We start from the raw sequence: 11125 nt of genomic DNA on the forward strand, positions 1-11125 counted from the left end.
TTCTCTGAAGGGAGGACAGAACTTCCACTTTGACTATGACCTTGTCTAAATAAGATCGAAGTCGGCGAACCCTAAAGGCTTCTATAGCCTTGGCAACTCATGACAAGAGCCTAGGGTGATTACTGATGCCATAAACAAGAGTGTCAATTTGTTAAGTCAACAACAGGAGTCACTGTGCACTTACTCCCCACGTAGGATCTCTGTCCTTAATGTGCTGTACATTGTGGTTTAATGCTATAACTAGTCCTCAAGCAGTATTTTACACTTTGTGTTTCTGTGTGGGTGCAAACTGTTGAAAGTTTTACTTAATATATGCTAAATTGATCTTCTGTATATAAGAGAATTGAAAATGAATCTTCATGTGAATGTAAGGGGAGAGGTAGCGAGAGAGGAGAGGGTTGTGGGTGGGAGGGAAGTTACGGGAGGGGAAAAAGGCATTGTAATCCATAAGCTGTACTTTGGAAATTTATATTCTCTAATAAAAGTTAAAATAAGAAGTTTCCCTAAAAGATAAATCTTGAATAGTACTTACTTTAATAGTTCTTGTAACTCAGAAATGCTTAAATGTCATAATTAATATTGTTATCACTTTCTAGTAATATATTTTTAATGTTTTGAGAATGTAATCCTGGTCTTAAATCTCACTCTGATGACTTCCTGTTATTTTGGGGTAACTTCTGACTTTCCTCAAGATCCTGTGGATGGATGTACCATTATACAGTATTCTTAAGTACTTTTTTAAAAGATTTGTTTCATTTATTTGAAAGACAGAGTTACAGAGAGAGGTACAGACAGGGAGAGAGGTCTTCCATCCGCTGATTCACTCCCCAGATGGCTGCATTATCAGGAGCTGTGCTGATCCAAAGCCAGGAGCCAGAAGCTTCTTCTGAGTCTCCCACGCGAGTGCAGGGTCCCAAGCACTTGGGCCATCTTCTACTGCTTTCCCAGACCATAGCAGAGAGCTGGATCAGAAGTGGAGAAGTGGGGTCTTGAACCAGCGCCCAAATGGGATGGCAGCACGGTAGGCCATGTGTTAACCCATTATGCCACAGTGTGTGTCCTGAAGTAGTAAGCTTTTAAATATTTATATTATAAAGAATCATAAATAAGGATTCCTAAACATTTTACTACTTCAGTTCTTTTAATGTTTTTCATTCTTTTTATCAATTATTATTGCACGGAAAAGAAAGGAATAAACAAAAACAGAAGTAGAGAAAACATTTTAGTGTTCAAATTTTCTTAACCATTTTTCCAAAAAATAGAGTTTGGCCCACCATATACTAAATTGATCTTCTGTATATAAAGAGAATTGAAAATGAATCCTGATGTGAATGGAAGGGGAGAGGGAGCGGGAGAGGGGAGGGTTGTGGGTGGGAGGGAAGTTATGGGGGAGGAAGACATTGTAATCCATAAGCTGTACACTGGAAATTTATATTCATTAAATAAAAGTTTAAAAAAAGACTAACTTCAAAAAAAAAAGAAAATAGAATTGAATTGTATTCTAGTAATTATTATGCATTTGCTTTGACCCTGAGAATCCAATGTATTAATACATTTCTTTATAAAATATAAAATGAAATAAAGTTAACTTTGAAATATTAAATGTCAAGTTTCATATCAAATGACTAGAACTTCATAAACTATACAACTAATAGCAGACTAGCCTCCCAACATAAAATATGTACTATAAAACTATATTTTGAAAAGAAAAAAACCATTAAGTTGATTGATCATTGTCATTTTATTGTTCAAGTAATAGAATTCCAGGCATTTTTTTCAGAACTGATGAACATAACACCTTTCCGTGTCTAATTTTCATTTAGTAGAAGGTCAGTTGTAATTAGGATATTGGTATATTGAGGATGGTTGATTAGTTGACATTGACGGAGCAGCAGCAGTTCTACTAGCTATCATTGGCATAGTGAACCATGGATTACTTGCTGTTAGCGTGCTAGAAAATGGACCCACAAGTGTTGGTAAAGAAGGATGTCTAGGTGCAAAAGCAGGACGGTTTGCCATTAGTCCAAAATAATTATTCTGCACAGGAGACAATATTTGAAATTGGGAAATAGAAGTTGTAGTTGTCACAATGTTCAGGATATGGCCATGTGCTTGAGTGTAGGTACTACATGAATGCCTATGAGAAGTGGTCATTTGATTTAAAAGAGCATGTTGATTTGTTACAAATTGTACTGATGGTGCAATGGAAGTTGATGGAGGAGTCAAAATATTCCTTGTCATTGGATCATTTGAATTAGCAATTCTATGGCTAGTAGGAGGCGCACTTAAATTTGTAGAAGTTGAAAGTAAACGTTCTCCATTAGTTTGTGTAGATGAACTAGAATTTTGAGACTGCACATACTCGCCTGCACTGAGGTACGTCTTGTCAAGATCGTGAACTAAAGAAGCAGATAGTGGTGATGCATGTTGAATCCCAACTCTGCGCTTCATTCTTACTAGAAGTTGGGGACAGCCTCGCTTAAAATTTGGATTCTGATAGAACTGTAACTGAAACCAAAGGAGAAAGCATTTAGTGATACTTCAAACCAAGAGAGTCACAAATTAATATATATGAATATATGAAATCTATGTATAAATGAATAGATAAAATTATAAAATCTAAAACATCAGGTTCAACATAATTACAAGAAATAAAGCTTGATTATTCCTAAATGTAAAAGTTAGTAAACATTTAAATATGATAACCGTTCCACTAAACTAGCCTTAATTTCTTTGTGTGGAGCTCATTGATAAGATTCAAAATAACTAGTAACACTGCTTATATTTTTGAATCCTAAACTTTCTTCTCACAAAAATTTAATGTTAATCCAGCCAATTTTAAACTTTGTGTCTTACTCCATAAATAAACATATTAAGTGAGGTACAAACTAAACTTAGTTGTGATGCCTACATTAGGTGTAAGTGAATATGTTAAATACCTTGCTAAAAACGGGTATGCTGTTTTCTTCTTCCAGAAAGTCAGTCAGGGATGCCGATCTTTGGAAATCCTGTCGTATTTTTCTAAATCCATAAAGGTTGAGCTGCCGAACTAAGCTTTTCATGCTGTCTGTTTCAAATATCTTAAAAGGAGTCTTTCTTTCCAACACTTCTTTCTTAAAGTATTCTTCATTTATCACAATAGAAGTCCCATTTTCGTCCCACCAAATTGACTTAAATTGATCACTTTCAACTATCTTCCAAAGTTTTACAGGAAAGGTCAGAGAAACAAAATCATTCCCTTCTGGGGTATCAGAGTTACAAAGTGTATAGCGTGGTCTTTTTATCAAGGGTCCTTCAGACAAAGCTTGAAAGGCATTTTCCTCAACTACAGACCTTAAATCCAAGTCATTATCGATTGTGGGATACCAGCCTGGAGCTTCAGCGGTGTTTTCTGAGTCAGTTGTTCCACTCTGAGGAGAGACATCTTGAACTTCTGAGGGAACCTGGGCCATCGCAAATAAACTTCTTTGGCTTCTGCCTGGTTTTGAGAACTGAGGCCTAAATGTTGCTTTAGTAGCCCACACAAGACTAGCTGATGTCAACCATCACCATGGTCCCCATCCTGAGTTACTGTGACATCATAAGAGGACTTGTGTCTCTTAGCACTGCAAATATGACATTCTGCCCAATGTTGACTTTCCTCCCTGCAAAACAAAACAAGTTAAAATAAAATATTCACAGATAGTTTACACAATACACATGCTGCAAATTCTTGTTCACAGCAAATATTTTGGTTTAATAAAATGGATAAAATGCCTAGATTAGAACTTTTCCCCTTCTTACTAGCTACATTCTTTACTAAATTTTCATAAGTTGAATGATTCCTGCATACCAGGAATAAACTTGACTTGCTCCAGATGCACATTCTAGCTGATCTATTGTTGGATTAAATTATATCATCTTTTGTTGAGGACTTTTGCATCTATATCCATCAGACATTCCTCTATAATTGTCTTTCCTTGTTGTATCTTTTTCTGGTTTTAGATTTAGGTGATGCTGGCCTCATAAAAGGAGTTTGGGAGAATATCCCTGTAAGTAAAGCTATCTATTTTTTTCCTCTTCCTTTCCTTTTTTTTTCTTTTTCTTTTTTTGAAAGGCAGAGTGGACAGGGAGAGACAGAGACAGAGAGAAAGCTCTTCCTTTGCCGTTGGTTCATCCTCCAATAGCCACCACACCCGGAGCATCTCGCCGATCCGAAGCCAGGAGCCAGGTGCTTCTCCTGGTCTCCCATTGGGGTGCAGGGTCCAAATATCCTTCACTGCACTCCATGGCTGGGAAACTAACAGGTTACTGGTGCCTTCAGGGGCTACAGGAGAGCCAAGAGGTGCAGTTCTGGCAGCAGATAGACAAGTTCGCAGTCCAGACAGGGGTCCTAAGAAGACCAAGGAAGTATGGTTATGGAAGCAGACTGACAGGTTCCAGGTCCATCAGGGGCTGGCAGGTGAGCTAAGGGGGTGTGGTCCTGAGAACATACTCAAGAGTTTCCCCATCAACTGAGTAAGGCCAGGCAGGTGAGGCAGGAGGTGGGGTTCTGGCTGCAGACAGAGAGGTTTCTTTCCAGGAAGGCCAGGCAAGGGATTCTACGGACATGGGGTTCTCGCCACTAATTGACAGGTTCCAGGTCCAGTCAGGGCCGGGAAAGAAGGCAGAGGGTGTGGGTCCTGGCTGCAGACTGACAGTTTCCCGGTCAAGTGAGTAAGGCCAAGCAGGTGAGGCAGAAGGTGGGGTTCTGGCTGTAGACAGAGAGGTTCCTGGTCCACTCATGGGCACTCCACCCAGTGGAGCCTAAGAAGGTGGGGCTGTGGTCACAGGCTGACAGGTTCCCGGTTCAGTCAGGGGGAGTCAGGGGAGCGAAGGAGGTTGGTTCTGGCTACAGACTAACAGGTTCCTGGTCCTTTAGGGGCAGGCAGGGAAGCCAAAGACGTGGGGTTCTGGCCACAGGCTGAGAGGTTCCAGGTCCATGAGGGGCAGGCAGGGGAGATAGAGGGTGGGGCTCTGGCTGCAGACTGACAGGTTCCCGGTCAAGGAAGGGGCAGGTCGGGGAGCTGAGCACATGGGATTCTGGCGGCAGGCTGACAGGCTCCTGGTCCCAAACAGGGCAGCCAGGGGAGCCAAGGAGGTGGAGATCTGGATGAAGACGGACAGGTTCCGGTCCATCAGGGGCAGACAAGGGAGCTAAGGGTGTGGGGTTCTGGCTGCAGACTGACAGGTTCCCTGTCCAGTCAGAAGCATTCAGGGGAGCCGAGGAGGTGGGGATTTGGTGGAAAGCTAAGAGGTAACAGGTCCATAAGGGGCAGGCAGGGAGCCAAAGAGGTGGGCTTCTGGCTTCAGATTGACAGGTTCCCGGTCCCGTGTTGTTCAGGCAGGGGGCTAAGGAGGTGGTGTTCTGGGTGCTGATTGACAGTACCTGTTCCCGGCACAGTCAGATGCACTTAGTGGAGCTGAAGGGGTTGATGTTCTAGCTGCAAACTGACTGGTTCCTGGTCCTGTCAGGGGTAGTCAGGAGAGCTAAATGGTGGGATTCTCATCACAGACTAGCAGGTTCCTGGTCCCATCCGGGGCAGGCACGGGAACCTATGCAGGTGGGTTTCTGGGCACAGACTGACAGGTTTTTGGTCCAGTATGGCCAGGCCGGGGAACCAAGGAGGTGGGGTTCTGGACACAGCCTGACAGGTTCCTGGTCCCCTCAGGGGGAGTTGGGAGCCAAGGAGGTGGAGTTCCAGTGGCAAATTGACAGGTTCCCGATTCTGTCTGGTGCAAGCAGGGGAGCTGAGGAGGTAGGGTTGTGGCCGCAGACTAACAGGTTCCGGGTCAGTAGGGGTAGACAGGGGAGCTAAGGGGATGGGTTTCTGGTCGCAGACTGGTCGCAGACTGACAGATTCTCAGTCCAGTGTGGTCAGGCTGGGGAGCTAAGTATGTGGGGTTCTGGCTGCAGGCTGACAATTTCCCAAAACAGTAAGGCCAGGCAGCAGAGTCTAAGGAGGTGAGGTTTGGCCGCAGACTGACAGGTTCCCGGTACTGTCTGGGGAATTCAAGGCAGCCTTGAGGGGTGGGGTTCTGGCCGCAAACTGACAGGTTCCCAGTCCATTGAGGGCAGGCCGAAGAGCCATGCAGCTGGGGTTCTGGGCACAGACTGACAGATTTCCGGACCAGTGTGGCTAGGCAGGGAAGCTAGGGGGTGGGGTTCTGGCCACAGACCGACAGGTTCACTGTCCAGTCAGGGGCAGGCTAATGATGTGGCAGGGGAGCTAATGATGTGGGTGGGGTTCTGGCTGCAGACAGAGAGGTTTCTTTCCAGGAAGGCCAGGCAAGGGATTCTATGGACATGGGGTTCTCGCCGCTAATTGACAGGTTCCAGGTCCAGTCAGGGCCGGGAAAGAAGGCAGAGGGTGTGGGTCCTGGCCGCAGACTGACAGTTTCCCGGTCAAGTGAGTAAGGCCAGGCAGGTGAGGCAGGAGTTGGGGTTCTGGCTGCAGACAGAGAGGTTCCTGGTCCACTCATGGGCACTCCACCCAGTGGAGCCTAAGAAGGTGGGGCTGTGGCCACAGGCTGACAGGTTCCCGGTTCAGTCAGGGGGACTCAGGGCAGCGAAGGAGGTTGGTTCTGGCTACAGACTAACAGGTTCCTGGTCCTTTAGGGGCAGGCAGGGAAGCCAAAGACGTGGGGTTCTGGCCACAGGCTGAGAGGTTCCAGGTCCATGAGGTGCAGGCAGGGGAGATAGAGGGTGTGGGGTTCTGGCTGCAGACTGACAGGTTCCCTGTCCAGTCAGAAGCATTCAGGGGAGCCGAGGATGTGGGGATTTGGTGGAAAGCTAAGAGGTAACAGGTCCATAAGGGGCAGGCAGGGAGCCAAAGAGGTGGGCTTCTGGCTTCAGATTGGCAGGGGGTAAGGAGGTGGTGTTCTGGGTGCTGATTGACAGTACCTGTTCCAGGCACAGTCAGATGCACTTAGTGGAGCCGAAGGGTTTGATGTTCTAGCTGCAAACTGACTGGTTCCTGGTCCTGTCAGGGGTAGTCAGGAGAGCTAAATGGTGGGATTCTCATCACAGACTAGCAGGTTCCTGGTCCCATCCGGGGCAGGCACGGGACCTATGCAGGTGGGTTTCTGGGCACAGACTGACAGGTTCTTGGTCCAGTATGGCCAGGCCGGGGAACCAAGGAGGTGGGGTTCTGGACACAGCCTGACAGGTTCCTGGTCCCCTCAGGGGCCGGCAGAGGAGCCAAGGAGGTGTGATTCTGGCCGCAGACTGCCAGGATGCTGGTCCCCTCAGGGGCAGGCAGGGGAGCTAAGGACATGGGATTCCTGCCGCAGACTGACAGGTGCCCAGTCCCATCAGGGGTAGGCAGGGTCCCAAAACTAGGTGGGGTTTTGGCCACAGAGTGTTTCCGGTGCAATTATCCAGGCAGGGGAGCTCATGCGGTGGGTCTGGCCATAGACTGACTGGTTCCGGGTCCTTTCGATAGGCAGGGGAGTCAAGAAGGTGGGGTTCTGGCTGCAGACTGAAAGGATACTGTTCCTCTGAGGGTCACTAGGGCGACCTCCAAAGGTGCGGTTCTGGCCACATACTGACTGGTTCCCGGTGCCATCATGGGCAAGCAGGGCAGCTAAGGACGTGGGGTTCTGGCCACAGACTGCCAGTTTCCCGGTCCAGTGAGGATCCTTCAGGGGAGCCAGGGAGGTGGGGTTCTGGCCACAGAGGTACAGGTTCTGGGCCCATTAGGGGCAGGCAGGAGAGCTAAGGTGGTAGGGTTCTGGTCGCAGACTGAGAGGTTCCTGGGCCAGGCAGGGGCAGGCAGGGAGCCAAGGAGGTGCTGTTCTGGCCGCAGACTGACATATTCCCTGTGCAGCCAGGGGCAGGCAGGGGAGCCTAAGGAGGAGGGATTCTTGCTGCAAACTCACAGGTTCCTGATGCAGTCTGTCCAGGAAGAGGAGATAATGGGGTGGGGTTCTGGATGCAGACTGACAGGTTCCTGGTTCCATCCGCGGTATGCAGGGGATTTAAGGACGTGGGGTTCATGCGGCAGACTGAAGGGTTCCTGGTCCCATCCAGGCCAGCAGGGAGCGTAGGACACGGGGTTTGGCCACAGACTAGCAGGTTCCCAGTAGTGTCAGGGGCAGTCGGGGGAGCCAGAGAGGTGAGGCTCTGGCTGCAGAGTGACAGGATCATGGTCCCTTAGGGGCACTCAGTGGAGCTAAATGGGTGGGCTTCTTGCTGCAGACTGACAGGTCCCGGGTCCCATCCCAGGCAGGCAGGGGAGCCTAAGGAAGTGGGATTGTAGCCGTAGACTGACAGGTTCGCGGTCCGTTCAGGTGCAGGCAGGATATCTAAGTTCATGGGGTTCTGGCTGCAGGCTGACAGATTCCCGGGCCAGTTTGGCCAGGCAGGGGACCTACTCTAAGGGGGTGAAGTTCTAGCCGCAGACTTACAGGTTCTGTGTCCTTTAGGGGAAGGCAGGGGATCCAAGGTGGAGGGGATCTGGCCACAGGCTGAGAGTTTGCTGGTCCCATCATTGGCACTCAGTGGAGCTGCCAGGTACCCAGTCCAGTCTGGGGCAGTCAGGGGAATCAAGGAGGTGGAGTTCCGGCGGCAAATTGACAGGTTCCCAATTCTGTCTGGTGCAAGCAGGGTGCCGAGGAGGTAGGGTTGTGGCCGCAGACTAACAGGTTCCGGGTCAGTAGGGGTAGACAGGGGAGCTAAGGGGATGGGTTTCTGGTCGCAGACTGGTCGCAGACTGACAGATTCTCAGTCCAGTGTGGTCAGGCTGGGGAGCTAAGTATGTGGGGTTCTGGTTGCAGGCTGACAAGTTCCCATACCAGTAAGGCCAGGCAGCGGAGTCTAAGGAGGTGAGGTTTGGCCACAGACTGACAGGTTCCCGGTCTGGTCTGGGGAACTCAAGACAGCCTTGGGGGGTGGGGTTCTGGCCGCAAACTGACAGGTTCCCAGTCCATTGAGGGCAGGCCGAAGAGCCATGCAGCTGGGGTTCTGGGCACAGACTGACAGATTTCCGGACCAGTGTGGCTAGGCAGGGAAGCTAGGGGGTGGGGTTCTGGCCACAGACCGACAGGTTCACTGTCCAGTCAGGGGCAGGCTAATGATGTGGCAGGGGAGCTAATGATGTGGGTGGGGTTCTGGCTGCAGACAGAGAGGTTTCTTTCCAGGAAGGCCAGGCAAGGGATTCTATGGACATGGGGTTCTCGCCGCTAATTGACAGGTTCCAGGTCCAGTCAGGGCCGGGAAAGAAGGCAGAGGGTGTGGGTCCTGGCCGCAGACTGACAGTTTCCCGGTCAAGTGAGTAAGGCCAGGCAGGTGAGGCAGGAGTTGGGGTTCTGGCTGCAGACAGAGAGGTTCCTGGTCCACTCATGGGCACTCCACCCAGTGGAGCCTAAGAAGGTGGGGCTGTGGCCACAGGCTGACAGGTTCCCGGTTCAGTCAGGGGGACTCAGGGCAGCGAAGGAGGTTGGTTCTGGCTACAGACTAACAGGTTCCTGGTCCTTTAGGGGCAGGCAGGGAAGCCAAAGACGTGGGGTTCTGGCCACAGGCTGAGAGGTTCCAGGTCCATGAGGTGCAGGCAGGGGAGATAGAGGGTGTGGGGTTCTGGCTGCAGACTGACAGGTTCCCTGTCCAGTCAGAAGCATTCAGGGGAGCCGAGGATGTGGGGATTTGGTGGAAAGCTAAGAGGTAACAGGTCCATAAGGGGCAGGCAGGGAGCCAAGGAGGTGCTGTTCTGGCCGCAGACTGACATGTTCCCTGTGCAGCCAGGGGCAGGCAGGGGAGCCTAAGGAGGAGGGATTCTTGCTGCAAACTCACAGGTTCCTGATGCAGTCTGTCCAGGAAGAGGAGATAATGGGGTGGGGTTCTGGATGCAGACTGACAGGTTCCTGGTTCCATCCGCGGTATGCAGGGGATTTAAGGACGTGGGGTTCATGCGGCAGACTGAAGGGTTCCTGGTCCCATCCAGGCCAGCAGGGAGCGTAGGACACGGGGTTTGGCCACAGACTAGCAGGTTCCCAGTAGTGTCAGGGGCAGTCGGGGGAGCCAGAGAGGTGAGGCTCTGGCTGCAGAGTGACAGGATCATGGTCCCTTAGGGGCACTCAGTGGAGCTAAATGGGTGGGCTTCTTGCTGCAGACTGACAGGTCCCGGGTCCCATCCCAGGCAGGCAGGGGAGCCTAAGGAAGTGGGATTGTAGCCGTAGACTGACAGGTTCGCGGTCCGTTCAGGTGCAGGCAGGATATCTAAGTTCATGGGGTTCTGGCTGCAGGCTGACAGATTCCCGGGCCAGTTTGGCCAGGCAGGGGACCTACTCTAAGGGGGTGAAGTTCTAGCCGCAGACTTACAGGTTCTGTGTCCTTTAGGGGAAGGCAGGGGATCCAAGGTGGAGGGGATCTGGCCACAGGCTGAGAGTTTGCTGGTCCCATCATTGGCACTCAGTGGAGCTGCCAGGTACCCAGTCCAGTCTGGGGCAGTCAGGGGAATCAAGGAGGTGGAGTTCCGGCGGCAAATTGACAGGTTCCCAATTCTGTCTGGTGCAAGCAGGGTGCCGAGGAGGTAGGGTTGTGGCCGCAGACTAACAGGTTCCGGGTCAGTAGGGGTAGACAGGGGAGCTAAGGGGATGGGTTTCTGGTCGCAGACTGGTCGCAGACTGACAGATTCTCAGTCCAGTGTGGTCAGGCTGGGGAGCTAAGTATGTGGGGTTCTGGTTGCAGGCTGACAAGTTCCCATACCAGTAAGGCCAGGCAGCGGAGTCTAAGGAGGTGAGGTTTGGCCACAGACTGACAGGTTCCCGGTCTGGTCTGGGGAACTCAAGACAGCCTTGGGGGGTGGGGTTCTGGCCGCAAACTGACAGGTTCCCAGTCCATTGAGGGCAGGCCGAAGAGCCATGAAGCTGGGGTTCTGGGCACAGACTGACAGATTTCTGGACCAGTGTGGCTAGGCAGGGAAGCTAGGGGGTGGGGTTCTGGCCACAGACGGACAGGTTCACTGTCCAGTCAGGGGCAGGCAGGGGAGCTAATGATGTGGGTGGGGTTCTGGCTGCAGACAGAGAGGTTTCTTTCCAGGAAGGCCAGGCAAGGGATTCTATGGACATGGGGTTCTCGCCGCTAATTGACAGGTTCCAGGTCCAGTCA

At 50.3% G+C, this 11125-nt stretch overlaps 1 protein-coding gene across 1 annotated transcript; it reads right to left on the bottom strand.

Annotated features, from left to right (window-relative positions):
* Positions 1 to 1830: 1830 nt before the first annotated feature.
* On the bottom strand, positions 1831 to 3452 carry LOC133753976 (heat shock transcription factor, Y-linked-like). The gene is made up of 2 exons (XM_062184615.1): positions 2940 to 3452; positions 1831 to 2508 (listed from the first exon to the last, which is right to left on the bottom strand). Exons 1-2 carry the CDS (start codon positions 3450 to 3452, stop codon positions 1831 to 1833), a joined length of 1191 nt encoding a protein of 396 aa, XP_062040599.1.
* Positions 3453 to 11125: the final 7673 nt, after the last annotated feature.

The sequence above is a fragment of the Lepus europaeus genome, chromosome Y, assembly GCF_033115175.1.
Source record: "Lepus europaeus isolate LE1 chromosome Y, mLepTim1.pri, whole genome shotgun sequence".
NCBI lineage: Eukaryota > Metazoa > Chordata > Mammalia > Lagomorpha > Leporidae > Lepus > Lepus europaeus.

Excerpts from the sequence above, each read along its gene's own strand:
- LOC133753976 (XM_062184615.1), bottom strand. The coding sequence starts at position 3,452 with ATGGCCCAGGTTCCCTCAGAAGTTCAAGATGTCTCTCCTCAGAGTGGA. Across the intron at positions 2,509-2,939 it reads GCATACCCGTTTTTAGCAAG|TTACAGTTCTATCAGAATCC; the intron begins GTATTTAACATA and ends CTTTGGTTTCAG.